Here is a 16,957-nt window from a genome sequence, read left to right on the forward strand (position 1 = left end):
TTCATTTTGACAAAAATGAGTACATCATGTGTGGAAGACATGACAACTACTATTCTACCACTGCACTATGAGAGCAAAGTTATGCCTTCGAGTGGTTATATTATATTATTTTTAAAAAGTGTTATGGCTTATTAATAATACTAATAATAATACTCTAGATCTCCATCCGAATTTAATAGTCCTTAGTTCAATTCTAATCGGATAAAAAATGAGCTATATTTTTAAATTAGTAATGAATTTTATATCCAATATGAATTTTGTTTGATAGATATTCATTAGTTCTATAAGAAAATGTTTTCAAAATTACATAAAATATTATAAATTACAAAATATAATTGATTGAAAAGTGATACGAACTCTCAAAAAGGACTATTAATCCGGATGAAGGGAGTACATATTATGCCATGTTGAAAAGTATTATGCCTTCGACTGGTTAATATTATGTTTTCAAGTGGTTATATTATAGGAGGATACTGTGTCCCTCTAACAAGGGGGAAACACCATAGCAGCATCATGGTGAGAAGTAACGTCTATTTAAATTATTCCATTCACAAAACACCCATTTATAGCTTCATAATAGCACAATCAAGACACACATGCTACATCCACCTCTTACCTATATAAATCTCACCTCAACACTTCACTTTCAAACAAGACCTCTCCCATAATCACATTATTTTCCACGTTATTGACACCCCTTTTGTTATCATCTTTTATCACTTCACATACTAGTGTCTGCTCTGCTGCAGATAAAGCTCTCGTTTAAGGCGTGGGGAAACCACGACCTCAAGCGTAGTTGCTTTGGGCAGGACTAGCCCCGACCCCTCACTCATGTCCACCATTCCATCCATCGGAGCCGCGACGTCGAATCCCTGAAGCAAACGAGCAAGCGTCAAGTGCATCATCAGATGTGCTGCCCTAACTCCTGGGCACGATCTCCTCCCCGAACCGAACGGTAAATACTCGAACTCGAATTCGCGCCCTCTTTCACCAGCTTTTGCATTCCTGTCAAGAAACCTCTCAGGCTGAAACTCACAAGGATGGGTCCAAACACGAGGATCGCGATGCAACTTCCATACGTTCACTATCAAGCGAGTCCCTTTAGGAACAAAGTACCCAGCCACGTGACAATCTTCTATTGATTCGCGGGGGATCGACAAAGGGCCCGAAGGGTAGAGTCGCAATGTTTCCTTGACGACGGTGTAGCAGGCCGAGCAAAATGGCTCGTTCCATTCCGAGCGTGATCTAGTAACCGTGGCCGAGGATCAGCAACCGTGGCCGAGGGTCCCTGTTGCCGACGGTTTTCTCTAATTACACCTCCTTTAATGCTCCATTCCCTACACCTGCTCGGGAAGGAGGATACGATCGTTTCGATAGCCGCCGAAGGTCCCACAACATGCTCAGTGCCGAGCATGGCTTGGCCGACGGTCCAACTAATCCGCATCAGAACAGCAACCATGGTTATGATGATGGTCGTGACGTCATCCGAACGGTTATGGGAACAATGATGGTGGCACGTGAAGATGCCAGCTCATCATGAAAACGGTTGCAAAACCCTAAACGTGATGCAACAGTGACATCAGCCGACGCGTGTCGAGCGTTGGTGCAATCTTGGAGACCAAGCGAAGGGTTTCCTATAAATATCCCATTATGCCTTCTTGAAAAGGTACGCATAAAGAAAACCCTAGCTCCCAATCTCTAACTCTTCCTTGCAAGCAAACTGACTCTTGCACCGGAGGGCCATCCCGGAGAACCTCCGGTGTGGTCTCTTAGTCGTGCTTCGTTTTGCAGGACTGGGCGAAGGAGATAAGAGCTAACCCCGAACCACCATTCAAAAGGGACGAACCACCCAAATAGGAGCCCCACAATTTGGTGAACCCGACGTGAAACTTGATTTTCAGATCCACGGCGGCTCCTCCACCTCGACCGCCTCGTTCGTACCTAAAAACCTCACCCCTCGAGATCTCCACCAGTCTCCTCCAAAGAAAAATGGGCGGAGCACCACCACCACCTCCTCTCTTTCAACCCCTCAGCTCCTCTTTGCACATCACCTCTGAGACCGGTATCAACGCTGCCTCCCCATCTCACCCTCCTGGATTTACTCCTCCAGGCGTAAGCTCTTCCATCCAACGTCCAGTGGGTCTGAGCGAAGATGCTCTAGCATACGTTCAACTGCTAGAGCAGCAACAAGAACAGACCAACGCTGATGTAGCCGTCCTACGAATGGAGATCGAAAAAATTAAGGCCAAAGAATTTCCAACGGTTTCCCACTCTGGATCTCAGGGTCAGCGCCGGAGAGGAAATTTGCCGCCCCCTCCGCCTTTGGGTATTGATGCACAGCCAAAAAGAATCTCAGTTCACGACCGCCTGGACCCACCATTGACAGACCATCGAACTGGGGATAGCGCTCGCCTTAGGCAGCAGCTCTCACCAGTTCATAAACGTCTCGGCAATTGTACGGGACATAGAGGCAGAGAAGTACGACGAGAGGGGAGCCCGCATACTGTTTTCTCCAGTTCATCGGCTGGAGACGAATACTCCCAGGGCTCCCAAAGCTACGATACCGTGGAGTTCCAAGACAACGATCAGGCTCTCATCCCATACAAATCCGAACGGCAAAGAAGCCGAACGCCGAGAAGAAACGGGAAAGGTCCCCAGAGCCATCGGATCGAACATGATGAAGTCCAAAAGGCCCGTGAAGGACGAGCAACGAATTCAGTTAGCGCTCGGAGGCTAAACCGTGAAAGAAGTGTAAGTGTCGTCGTTCGGCAAGACGATCGCCCTAGCCAACGAAGGGTTTACCATACCGAAAATCTTCCAGAAGAAGACTACGGAAAGGTCCCCATAGAGAAGAGGGAGAGGGGATTCCAACGTCGGCAGGAAGATAACGAAGGAAAACAAAGGGAACAGGAATGCCGAGCTTCAAAGAAGTCTCGAAACCCTCGGGAAGGTCTTCCCCCTCGGCCAACCCACGAGTACCAATTGAAAAAGCTAACAGAATCACCCTTTTCGGCCAAGATCCAAGCCACTTTGCCAAAGCTAGGTCTACATCTTCCAAAATTCCAGAAGTTCGATCCCAGCACAACCGAGGCATACACCCATCTCATCAGCTACAGAAGCACCATCTCATGCGTCACCGACGACGATGCCATCATGTGCAAAGCATTCCCCTCAAGTCTTGGGCGCCTCGGCTTGCTTTGGTTCAACCAATTAGAGGCTGGATCGATCCATAGTTTCAAAGAGCTTGAAAGAGCTTTTAACTATCGGTTCATCACTAGCAACAAGCAAGCCAAGGAAGAAGATGCCTTAGCTCAGATGAGAAAGAGGCCCGGCGAGACGCTTCGGAAGTATGCCGAACGTTACTGGCAACTATTTAACGAGATACCCGGTGTTGATCAATACTGGGCGGCAAGGAATTTTAAGAATGGTTTGGAAACTGGAAGCAAGATCTTGGATGAGCTGGCAATAAGGGCGCCTCATGGAATGAATGAGCTAATGAGGACGGTAGAACAATTCTGTTCCTATGAAGAGTTCCTTGCCGAGCGAGAACTTCAAGGAGGACAAAACTCAATTATACCTCAAAGCCTTCATGTCCCCACGCCCCAAATCGCACCACCGAAGCCTGTGGTCGCTGTCCAGCCGAAGAAGCAGGTCAACACAGTCAAGGTGGCAGACAAAAAGGGGCCGAAAGCTCATGACTATGTAGCTGAAACCACAGTATTCAAAGAGCCAATTTATTTCCTCCTCCGTACGATAGAGAGGGAACCGTTCTTTGTCTGGCCGAACCCTCCCAAATTGAACACCGAAGAAGGTAAAAACAACAATCGGAAGAGATGCTCGTACCATAATGAGCTCGGGCATTACACCACTGCTTGCGCTCCCTATAAGGCACTTTTGGAAAATCTAGCGGCACAAGGACTTCTTGATGATCATATCGATTGGACAAAAACGCCGAGGAGACAGCCGAACGCTGTCGGACAAAACCTTATTCCGCGTCCAGTCGGAGTAATCAATGTTATTCATGGGTCAACAACAAAGGAGGCAGCAAGACAGCTTCGTCAAGAGCTTGTCAAAGCTGAGAAAGTTACCCAAATTTTTTCCATCAATCGTGCTCCAAAAAGAGTCAAAATGCTTGAGCGTCCTTGGTCAATAACCTTCACCGAGCAAGATTTACAACGTGTCCAAACACCCCATAGCGACGCTCTGGTGGTCACAATCCAAATCTCAACTCACTCTGTCAAAAGGGTGTTGATTGATCAAGGAAGCTCGGCAGAAGTAATGTACCTGTCTCTCTTTAAGGAACTCAAAATTCCTGAATCGTGCCTTCTCCCCGCTGAAGTCCCTCTGATCGGATTCAGTGGCACTCCCATTTGGCCTCTTGGACGGATTACCCTCCCTGTTGTTACAGGCTCGGTTGCTTCTAATTTGGAGTTTGTCGTTGTGGACGCCCCGAGCCCATACAACGCGATCCTCGGCCGAAATTGGCTTCATTCAATAAAAGCCGTCGCCTCAACCTACCACCAGGTGGTCAGGTACATCGGCGCCAACGGCAGACAAGAAGACCTACTTGGAGATCAGTTACAAGCCAGACAGTGTTACGTCTCGGCCATTGGAAAGTCATCATGCACCAGGAGAGTACATTGGGTTGAAGTCCCTGACAAACCAGTTCTTGAAGACGTCGGATCTCTTCCTGAAGAGAAATCAGTTGAGGATCTTATCAAATTCCCTCTTAACGAAGATGCATCACGTTATTTCATGCTCGGCGCTGGCCTATCCCAAGCCGAAAGTGAAGAAACCTTGCAGTTCCTAAAAAGTAACACCGGAGTTTTTGCATGGACACCGTACGAAATGCCAGGCATTGACCCAAAGCTTATCCAGCACTCCCTCAAAGTTTCAAAATCAGCAAAGCCTGTAATTCAGAAGCCTCGGCGGTCAGCCAGCATTCACGCCGACGCAGTTAATGAGGAAGTCGGCAAACTCCTCGAGGCTGGCGCCATCAAAGAAGTACAATACCCCACTTGGCTCGCGAACCCTGTGGTGGTGAAAAAGAAGAATGGAAAATGGAGAGTTTGCGTGGACTACACCAACTTGAATGATGCTTGTCCGAAAGACTGTCTTCCCCTTCCAAAGATCGATCAATTGGTAGATGCAACGGCGGGTCATGCTCGGCTGAGTTTCTTGGATGCCTACCGAGGCTATCACCAGATAGCCATGGATCCCGATGATATGGAAAAGACGGCTTTCATCACACCCAGAGGCCTCTTCAGCTACCTGGTTATGCCGTTCGGCCTTAAGAATGCTGGTGCCACATTCCAAAGAATGGTATACCTGTTGTTCGGAATTCTCATCGGAGAAATCATGGAGGCTTATATCGACGATATGGTGGTGAAAAGTCTCAAGGCTGAGAATCACCTCTCTCATCTTGCCGAAGTCTTTGCAATCTTGAAAAAGCACAAGCTACGGCTTAACGCCGACAAGTGCGCCTTCGGAGTTAGCTCAGGGAAGTTCCTCGGCTACTTGGTTACCCGGCGCGGTATCGAGGCAGATCCGAACCAGATCTCAGCTATTCAGCAATTAAAACCACCATCCACTCCTCGGGAAATTCAGAAGCTAACGGGGATGGCTGCGGCTCTCAACAGGTTTATTAGCCGCTCGTCGGATAAATGCCATGTCTTCTTCCAAACTCTCAAGAAACAAAGCCGACGAAGTTTCAAATGGACGGAAGATTGTGATGCAGCCCTGGCGGAGCTAAAATCTTATCTCAGTTCGGCCCCACTCCTTGTCAAACCAGTAGCTTTCGAAACTCTTCATCTCTATCTAGCTGTCTCTCCACACGCCGTGAGCTCGGCTCTTGTCCGACGGGAAGGTCTTGAAGACCAACCAATCTACTTTTCTAGCCGAACCTTGCTCCCAGCACAGACTAGATATCTGCCATTGGAGAAGCTTCTTCTAGCATTGGTTACAGCAGCTCGGAAATTGCTCCCTTATTTTCAAGAGCACCCCATCATAGTTCTCACGGAGTTTCCACTTAAGAACCTCTTGAGGAAGGCTGATCTATCTAGCAGAGTATCTCAATGGGCGGTCGAATTAGCAAATTTTGATATCCACTTTGAGCCTCGAACTGCAATCAAGGCACAAGTATTGGCAGACTTTATTGCTGAATTCACCCCTGGAAGCCCGGACGAGGAAACACTGGTAAAGCCTAATTACGGGATGCTGGAACAACAAGAGGCTCGGAAAGTTTGGAACTTATTTAGCGGAGACGTTTGGAAGTGGCACGTCGACGGGGCATCAAACAGCAACGGCTCGGGCGCAGGGGTCGTTCTTGTAAACCCTTGTGGCGTCCTTCATGAAAGTGCTATCACAATCAACTTCCAAGCCACAAACAACGAAGCCGAATATGAAGCTCTGCTTGCTGGTCTTCGAGCCGCGGCAAGTTTACAAGTTGAAGATCTACAAGTGTTCTGCGACTCTCAGCTGATCGTCAACCAAGTAACAGGTGATTATGAAGCTCGGGACCCAAGAATGATTAAGTATCAAGCTACAGCTCTAGAGCTAATCCGAGGGTTCAAAGGATTCCAAATCGAACAGATCAACAGAGAGAACAACGCTCATGCCGATGCTCTTGCAAGTTTGGCCTCGGCAAGCAAAGCATCTGAATACCGACATATCAGCCTCGGCGAGATCCACGAGCCGAGCTTTGAAGTATCGGAAGAAGTATACAACATTTCCCTCGGCCCAAGTTGGATGGATGAAATCTTCTCATTTCTCAAAGATGATACTCTTCCCTCTGACAAAAAGGAGGCCCACCGTGTACGCAGCAAAGCAGCCTACTACTGGATCTCTGAGCTCGGCCAACTCTACAGAAAAAGCTTCACTGGGCCATATCTTCGGGTTGTTCACCCAACCGAGGTCCCGATTATTTTAACCAAGCTCCACTCTGGCAGCTGCGGTTGTCACTCTGGCGGCCGTTCCCTATGTCAAAGAGCTCTCAGTCAGGGATACTTTTGGAAAGGAATGAAGAAGGATTGTGAAGAAGTGGTCAGAAAGTGCAAGCCTTGCCAACTTTTCTCCCCCATACCAAGGCAGCCCGCTCAGTCTCTCAAACCTATCACTAGTCCATGGCCCTTTGCTCAGTGGGGCTTGGATATAGTAGGCAAACTTCCAACTGCCCCTGGGGGCTTCAAGTTCTTGATCACTGCAACGGATTACTTCTCAAAATGGGTGGAAGCCGAACCGTTAGTCACAACAACTGAAACTGACGTTCGGCGATTCGTTTGGAGGAACATCGTCACAAGGTTCGGCGTGCCTTATGCTATTGTATCGGATAACGGCTCACAATTCGTCCGTAAGGAATTAACTGGACTCTGTGCTGAGTTCGGAATTAGATTCTTCAATTCAACCCCATCCTACCCCCAGGGCAACGGCCAGGCCGAAGCCACTAACAAGACTGTTTGCGCTGGCATCAAACGTCGGCTGGACTCTAAACGAGGAAAATGGGCCGAAGAACTTCCCAGGGTCCTTTGGGCCTACCGCTCCACTCCCAGACGCTCTACCGGCCAAACTCCCTTTGCAATGGCCTTCGGCATGGAGGCTGTCATACCACTGGAATCAAAGTTCCCGACCCTGCGCACCGAAACTTTTGATCTAGAATCTAACAATGATGCAGTGGCAACCGAGCTAATCTTAGCCGAAGAAAAGCGAGACGATGCTCAGCTCAAGTTAGCCAACTATCAGCAAGAAGTCGCTCGGGGCTACAATCGAAGCGTAAGGCTTAAGAAGTTCAGAACCGATGACTGGGTCTGGAGGAAGGTTGTCCGAGCCAATCAAAAGACAAAATTCAAACCAAATTGGGAAGGACCCTACAGGGTGATTAAAGAGGTCGGCAATGGCTCGTACAAGTTAGAAGACAAAGAAGGAAGGGAAATTGAAAATCCTTGGAATGCTCTGAACCTCAGGAAGGCCTACCTTTGAACTCTCTCGTCGGTCGCACTCTATCACACCACCTATCAAGTCTATTACTTTTCTCTTACCAAAGTGTTGTACTTGTCTTGGCAATCTTTTTAATGAAAAGTATCTCCTACTTCTGAAGCATCAGTGTTCTTTGTATTTGATTACATTGATTCAAAGTATCAATCAGTATAAGCTCGGTATTCTAAACAGTTACAGCTACGTTCGGATTTCTTTACTGCAAACACGATTATGGCTCGGACAATTTGATTTCCAGCCACAACTCGATTAAACAAATTGGTTCGGCAATGTCCACCCTTAGAACATTTACTTAACATATTGCCTTGGTACAAGGCTGGCATTTTGAGCCGAGCCTTATACCAGCATTGGGGCTGTTTCGAGTAAATCATAGACAACTCGGACAACTTAAAGTCCAAACAGAAAGCAATATATGAACTTGAAAGTTTATCCTCAGTACGGCTATGTTCATAATTTGACTTGAACTAAATGGCCACATCAAACAATTACTCTACTTATTACCTTGGCATAAGACTGGCATTTTGAGCCGAGCCTTAAACCAAAGTAGGGGCTATCATGAGCAACTATCAAAACTTTCAAAGCAAGCCAAGGTTGCTTAACCCTCGGCAGCCAAAATCAGAAAATATTTCTAAGGCATGAAGAAATATTCAGTGCAATAACAAAAGTTGAAATTTTTTTCTAAGTCATTCAAACACAAACTTGAAATTCAGAATCTCCTACCAAGAGGGCTCGGTTTGGTAAAACGTTCGATGCCGACCCCCTTTAAACTATTACATCTGGCATGGCAAAATCCCAAAATGTTCGGTGCCATCCAGTCCAAAAGCAAAGTTCAAAATACTTTGAAACAAAATAAAAGCCTAAGGGAAATCCTAAACTGGGGTATCTTGAGCAGCCTTGTCTTGAGCCTCGGCATGGCTCTCATCTCCTCCAGCCTTCTCCTGAGGATTTGCCACAGCCGCTTCAGCCATCTCTTCATCGTCATCTTCAGGAGGTAACGGTAGGCACTCATCTTCGGTATACGGAAGCTCCAAATCAGGCACGGTCGGCTCCGGAAGTTGCTTTAGAAAGCCAGAGTCGGCCTGAATGGCCATTACAGCAGCCATCGCCTCGGCTCCTGCAACATAACCCAGCTTGAAGAAGTCGGGAAGCCGAGCCTCAAGCTCGTCATTCACCATCTTATGTGCTATCTGGGTGTACTCAAGTGCGGCTCGGTTTATTCCGGCCTCATAGCCCTTGGCGTCAGCAGCTTTGAGCTTCTCTTTTTCTTCTGTCCTCATCCTAGCAACATTGGCCTCGGCAGCTGCCTTAACGTCGGCAAGCTCCTTCTTCAGCTTTTCCACCTCTGCTTCAGCATCCTTTGATTGCTGATCAGAGATCCTCCACTTGGTTCGGTAGGAATCTCGATCAGACCTGTATCGTTCTCGCTCGGCAGTAACTTTGGTGGCCTTGTCGTATGCTTTCAAGGCAGCTTGCCCAGCCTGGGAAAAATACAGAAGAAAAGACTTTCACTAAGAGGTTCCACTGTTAGTTGACAATAAACAAAACAGAATGCAAATGATACCTGCACCAGATGAGAACACATCTCACCAAGACCTGGAAGAAGGTCGGTTGGAACTTGATCGTAATCCCTCGGCAAAGCCAGCCCTCTCAGAAGAGTGATAGCAAGGTTCGGCTCCTCCTTAACCGAGTCATTGTGAAGCAGAACCCTGCCATCAGGCATAGTGTATGAAGGGCTAAATTGGCGAAGGACAGCGGCCTCGGTGGCTGGATCAGTAAGGTCGATATGAGGTTCGGAAATGTTCCTTTGCTCCTTAGGCAGGGAGGCCCGAGCAACACTCGATGGGGCAGACTGAGCAATATTCTGTGGCAAAACATCCTCGGATGTCTTCTGTCTTTTCTCCTTTTGCTGTGTCTGCTGTTCAGTAGAGCCTCGGCCGCGAGCAGGGTTTGCTGTCTTCGTTGGGATCACGGGCCTTGGAATATTCCTTCTCGACATATCTTCAAAAGAGGACTGGAGAAGCTCGGCAGAATCAAACGGAGTAAGCCACTCCTCTGCTGTGAATCCAATCCTCGGCAACTTGACTCCCCCCTGTTGCCTCTTCTTTCGGAGTCCGACGGAAAGGCTGTTTCCTTTCTTCTTTTGTACAACCTCGTCAGCCGGAGCACTGGACGTCTTTTGCTTGCCTTGAGCTACCTCTTTCTCTTTCTCTTTCCTTCTCAGCACACCTTTGTATGAAGGTTTGTAGTCGAGAAGGGTTGGAGCGTGTCGGCAAACCTGGGCAAGCAGCGTCTCGTTTTCCTTCTCCCGAGAGTTGGTGTTGAGTACCTTGGAAATAGGGCCGAGCTCTGCAAAAAACGTAGCAATTCAAGAAATACCCAAAGCAGAAGAGAAGAGAAAGTAAAGCGTAATAGATAACTTAAGCACGTTCGGTCTAATTACCTCTTGTATCAGCCACTTTTGGAACGGCGAACCGACGAAGACCGTCGCCGAACTCAAAGTTTCCATGCACCTCAAGGTAAAAGTCAGCCCATTTGTCGGTGTCCGAGAGACCGTCTATCAGAGGCTGCTTTTTGGGACGCGTCGACAAATACCGACGGCCAGATTTCCCGTGTCTGGACATGGTATATGTGAAAAAGAGGTCCGTCGGGGTAAAGTCTAAATTTTGACTCTCGATCAAGGCAATTACCGACATAATGATTCGGTAACTGTTGATCGCAAGTTGGTGGGGTGCTAAACTAAATTTCCAAAGAATTTCCCTAAGGAAGGGGTGAATTGGGAACCGAAGCCCGGCCTCACAAATGGCCATTAAAGGCACGGTTATGTGTTCGGGACGGTGATCCCTATGGTCTTTTATGTCTGTGCTTCTGACTCTATGAATCAGAACATCCTCTGGAATGTTGTATTTCGTTCGGAAGGCTGCGTACTCTCCAGGGCTGCCGCTGAAATAATGAGCGTAGGGACATAGCAAGCCCTTGTCAAAAAGGTCGGCATCGCTTACAACCGATGTCGAAGCTTCGGCTCCTGACATAAGCCTTGACTTGGCTTCTTGACCCACTTGGGGCTCGTTTTCGGATTGGGTTTCTGGGGAAAAGCTTATCTCGGGCTCCGTAAGGAAGTCGTCGGCAGCATACTCATAGTCTCGCTCGGCGTTAGAATCGTCGGACACAGGGGAGGTCGCCGACATTCTCGTTGAAGCAGAATTAATCGCTCGGCTATTCCTCAACCTACGCCACTCGAGAAGCTCGCTGATGAATTGACGATCGGATTCGGTTTCCGAGCAATCCGAGTCTGAAGACACGTCGATGACCTCGTGAGCCAGACCTAGGAAAAGAACAAAGGGGTATTAAGCTATTAAAATATGCGTCGGCAAAGAAGATCGTTTGGAAGTTCGGTTTTTCTTATCGGCTCACGAGTCACATGCTAACCTATATTGGGCTCGGTACTTCTATAAAGACAACCCACGTTCGGCAAAATAAGAGGGGGTGGGGAACGTTCGGAAATTTCCCCCTACAAATAAATCGTTCGGCTGAGCCCCAGACATCCTTTGGGGGCTCGGAAGAACAGGTTGAGTTCAGGGATGAACATCATCGTTCACCCCAGAAATCCGCTATTCATACAGTACAAAAAACCCAAAAAATCATCCCAAAAACCCAGAAAATAAGCATAAAAAGCGAGGGAAAGACTAAAACGACAAGGATCGATGACATACCTGAAGATTTCAGTTGATTTGGGGCTTGAAGTTGAGGATCTGGATTCAAGCTGAGCTCTGGAACGGAAATGAAGAGAGAGAAGGTCCAAGCGCTAGAGAGAGAAAGTGCAGAAGAACTTTCTCTCTCCTCCTTCACCGGTATTTATAAACAGAGCAGGCCTTTTCGAATTTCCCGCCCATCATTTCACAGCCGAACCCCTCGCCAACCTCTACGTGACACATGGCGACTGAAGCCCTTGCCCATGCCAGCCGTCTCCTCGTCTGCCTTGATGTCCTTTCAACTGACACACCCGTTCGAATACTCGACAGCTGTTACCCAATATGGGGCTCGGATTTTCTGCCGAAGGTTCAAGCTCGGCCAAGTTTTGAATCAACCCATACCGAGTGAAAAGCTTCGGCATGGGTTGAGGGGCTATTGTAGCAGGCCGAGCAGAATGGCTCGTTCCATTCCGAGCGTGATCTAGTAACCGTGGCCGAGGATCAGCAACCGTGGCCGAGGGTCCCTGTTGCTGACGGTTTTCTCTAATTACACCTCCTTTAATGCTCCATTCCCTACACCTGCTCGGGAAGGAGGATACGATCGTTTCGATAGCCGCCGAAGGTCCCACAACATGCTCGGTGCCGAGCATGGCTTGGCCGACGGTCCAACTAATCCGCATCAGAACAGCAACCATGGTTATGATGATGGTCGTGACGTCATCCGAACGGTTATGGGAACAATGATGGTGGCACGTGAAGATGCCAGCTCATCATGAAAACGGTTGCAAAACCCTAAACGTGATGCAACAGTGACATCAACCGACGCGTGTCGAGCGTTGGTGCAATCTTGGAGACCAAGCGAAGGGTTTCCTATAAATATCCCATTATGCCTTCTTGAAAAGGTACGCATAAAGAAAACCCTAGCTCCCAATCTCTAACTCTTCCTTGCAAGCAAACTGACTCTTGCACCGGAGGGCCATCCCGGAGAACCTCCGGTGTGGTCTCTTAGTCGTGCTTCGTTTTGCAGGACTGGGCGAAGGAGATAAGAGCTAACCCCGAACCACCATTCAAAAGGGACGAACCACCCAAATAGGAGCCCCACAGACGGCTTGGAGATAGATTAGGTCTTTGATATCAGATTCTTCCACCCACCTTTCCCTGCCAACGTGCATGTCTAGTTCTTGTTGGACAAGTTTGAGGCATTTGTTGTGGTTTAGGAGGAGGGAGAGTGCCCATATCATGGCAGCTGTTGTGGTATCAGAGCCCGCCAGAATCATACTCTGCAAATATAAACACAATTAGAAAAGCTCTCCATGTCTATTGAAAAGGTTCCATGGCCGTGAATAAGTTCTCTACAGAGTAAATGAATCGCGACCGTTCAAAATATTTGGGATGGTCTAGATATAAACTCTTCCCGATCGAGAAAATTTTCATTAATGGTTGCAATGCACCTCTATAAAACTTCTTTACGGTACCCTCCATAAAGAAGTTTTTCTCGAGAAATTATGGTTTATATCAACAATACCAAGATTACATACACCTTTTAAATTATGAGTTACAAATTTACAACAAGTGACTGTTTCCTGTCTTGAAATCAAAAGGTCTAAAAACCACATCATTCCATATAAGATTCGCGTTCGTAGGACGTTAAGCCTACCCCCAACCCCAGGTTTATCTTAATGAGCAGTGCTAGTGACGCAGAAATCCGCCCACAGATGCAGAATCAAAGTGTCCGGAGGCATCTATTCATGTGGATACGAATATACGATGCGTTCATAGGACGCATGTCCACTGAACAGCTCCGGACACATCTACGTTCGCATCGTGTCTAGATGTCTGTGTCCCAAGTACTATTGTACTTCAAGTTGTGGAGCGTACAGACAATATGCAGACCCAATTGCCGTGCTACCCACACAAAGAATTCCACACAGATCGCGCACAGATTGTCGTATAGGGCCCACTACAGATCCCACACAAACGATCCGAGCCTTTCATTAAATGTAAAGCATTTTTTCAAGGGTCTTTGCGAAAAATCAACTCAATCCGATACTTATAGGTGCTCGATTTAATCATCTAACTTTTCATTCGGATTTAAGGATAATGAAAAGTTAGATGATTGAATCAAGCACCTATAAGTATCGGATTGAGCTGATTTTTTTCGAAGGCCCTTGAAAAAATATTTTACATTTAATGAACGGCTTGGATCATTTGTGTGAGACCTGTAGTGGGCCCCACATAACAATCTCTGCACGATCTATGTGCTAAAAGTCTCTGTGAACAGACTTACTGTTGCTGAAGTCCAATGATTTTAGTATATGAGATGGAGGAAGATAGCAAGGGATTGTCTGAGGTGCGGTGTCCATGTTTATTTCTCAAATTGCGGCTTGAAACTTCCCATTCCCCGTTCGCTTCTGTTAGTTTTGAAAAAAGATACATCTGAAAATAATGAGAACTGGATGATATATATATACTTTGAAACTTGAAAATGCAAGCAGAGGAAGTGTACCAGGGCAGTTCCCTTGACGATGTTCCTACAGTTGTGACCATATTCCACACCACCTTCTGGAAATAAGGACAACAACACATCCATGAAGTCGCGTTCCTCTTTTACGGGGGCATTTTTCCTGCTCTGGACATGTTCTTCAAGCCATCTGCTCATGAAATAGTCCATCAGTTTGGCAATTTGCTTCATCAACTTCACATGTCCTTGCAAATCCATCCACTCAATGAAAGGTATGACATCAGAATACTCGAAAGCTCCAATTAGAAACATAAACTGGTGCATGGCTCTGGTGAAAAGCCTAACCTCCCCATCTTTCTCATCCTCACCCAAGGCAAATCGCCTCCCTACAATTTTGGGATATGTAATTAGGATCTTAATGTATAATCTATAAGACCGTGATTTCTAATGCGCTTTATTGACTGATAGACGTAGATAATAAAAAAACCCATGTTTCTAATTTTTATATTTACAAAAAACATATTAAAATTTCAATTATTGAAAATATATAGAAGATATTGGTGATATTAAAAAAAAGGCTGGGGTCCATCCGCCACCTCAAATACACTGTATTAAGACTGACGACGTTGGAAGGCTAATAATATTGTGAAGTATTGACATAGTAAATAGTAATAATATTGTCATAAACAGAGTATTATTAGCAGAAGTTAAAAAATAGAAAGGAAAAAAATGGGGGCCTTATAACATAGTTATGTACTTGCCTGCAATTGCGCGGAGCATTAGGTTCATAGTTACTAGCCCAAACCATTGAGTCATGTCTACCTTTGTAGCACCAGGTTCATGACAATTATCTAGTCTTTCAGAAACACCGTTCAATCGCTTGTCATACAGTGAGTACAAGTCATTGATGCACAAGCCCACCTCCGAGGCCCGCATGTTCTTCATAAGCTCTAGGCGACCGTTCGACAGGAGCTCGAGAGTCATCACCTTACGAAGCTCGCGCCAGTAGGGTCCGTGGGGACCGAGCGCCGAAATGGCACCATCGTACCCCATGTACTTCACGGCGGCAGACTTCGGGCGCGAAACAAAGGCTCGGTCGTTGGTGGTGAAGCATTCCATGATGGTTTCCCACTCCAATAATTGAAATGTATTGGAATTCCATTTTCACCTTTTATTAACAAGGTTTTAGTTTGAAGTGGGTGAATTCCCCATTTTCCAATTTGAATGACCATCTTAATTATGGCCTTACTGTAACTAATTGGACTTTTTTGGTCCAGTTTAGTTTCATAAGTGTGGCTAAATTCCACAGAACCTGTTTCAGAGAGCATTGCCTCATATTGGTATCTGAATTTCCCATTGGGAACCGGATAACTCATTGTATCCAAATAGCGGGACTTAATTTCCCACGGATTACTGCAATATTGTTCATCCTGTGATTCCAGGATTAATATTACTTCCATGGTTTCTAGGAATTGAATGCTCAACCTCTGATAATTATTGGAAGGCTATTGTTGAAATGAACAGCCTTAGTATCAATGTTCTTACCAATAAGCAACAAGGCTTATTAGATATTATTGATCAGATTGAGGATCCTTAGTTAAAAATAAAAATTATTGAGACTTGCATTTCTTCTAATATCGAAGAAGAGAGAGAACAACCTCTCATGCCCAATAAGACTTATAGTCTTAAAAATGTTCTAGATAGGATAGAACAGATTGATAGAACCAAACTAGTTACTATTCTTGATCTTCAGGGCGAAATTAATATTCTGAAAACAGAAATCAAACTGTTAAAATCTTTTCAAGCCAAAGCCACTCAAGAGCTTTGTGATGTTAACAAAAAATTGAATCCTTTAGATGAAGGAGAAAAGAGTCAAACTGATGACTCTACTTATCTTCATAATATTAATAATATGATTTATCAAAAATGGCATGTTCGAGTAAATCTGGTAATACATAAGGAATACACTATTAATAATATTATTGCTCTTGTTGATAGTGGTGCAGATATGAATTGTATCCAAGAGGGTATAGTTCCAACCCAATATTTTGAGAAAACTTCTCAAAGTCTCACTAATGCAAGTGGATCTAAGATGATCATTAAATATAAACTCAATAATGTTTACATTTGCAATAAAGGAATTTGCTTGGAAACATCGTTTCTATGTATAAGAAATCTCCAACAGGAGTTAATACTGGGAACTCCTTTCTTGACTATGTTAATGCCAATGCAGACTAGTACCGCTGGTATAACTGCACATGTTGATGGACATGATATCTTCTTTGAATTTGTTTCTCCTCCTGTATACAAGGAAATAAATGATATTATGAGAAAAATCTCCAATAAAAATAAACAAATAAATTTTCTTCAAAAAGAAATAAGATCAATGGGAATTGAAGAAACTTTACAAAAACCTATTTTGAAAGAGAAAATTTCTCAAATATAGAAAAAGATTTTCAAAAAAAAATTTGCAGTGATATCCCTAATGCTTTTTGGGATAGGAAAAAATACATTGTTTCACTTCCTTATGAGAAAGGTTTTGATGAAAGAAAGATTCCTACTAAAGCCAGACCTTCTCAAATGAAACAAGAATATTTGATTATGTGCCAAGATGAAATTGCCAATCTTTTGAAAAAGCAATTAATCAGGAAAAGCTATTCTCCTTGGAGTTGTACAGCTTTTTATGTTAACAAAAATGCTGAAAAGGAGAGAGGTGTTCCTAGATTAGTTATCAATTATAAACCCCTCAATGAGGTTTTAATGTGGATAAGATATCTCATTCCAAATAAAAAGAATTTATTGGATCGACTTAATAAGG

The 16,957-nt window shown here is 45.4% G+C and overlaps 1 protein-coding gene across 1 annotated transcript; it reads right to left on the reverse strand.

The window, feature by feature from the left end:
- Positions 1–547: 547 nt before the first annotated feature.
- On the reverse strand, positions 548–15,263 carry LOC131319630 (xanthotoxin 5-hydroxylase CYP82C4-like). Its single transcript, XM_058350022.1, has 5 exons — positions 14,897–15,263; positions 14,185–14,521; positions 12,781–12,958; positions 9,493–9,497; positions 548–1,190 (listed from the first exon to the last, which is right to left on the reverse strand). Exons 1-5 carry the CDS (start codon positions 15,256–15,258, stop codon positions 729–731), a joined length of 1,344 nt encoding a protein of 447 aa, XP_058206005.1. The 5' UTR covers positions 15,259–15,263; the 3' UTR covers positions 548–728.
- Between the last annotated feature and the right edge of the window lie 1,694 nt (positions 15,264–16,957).

The sequence above is a fragment of the Rhododendron vialii genome, chromosome 1a, assembly GCF_030253575.1.
Source record: "Rhododendron vialii isolate Sample 1 chromosome 1a, ASM3025357v1".
NCBI lineage: Eukaryota > Viridiplantae > Streptophyta > Magnoliopsida > Ericales > Ericaceae > Rhododendron > Rhododendron vialii.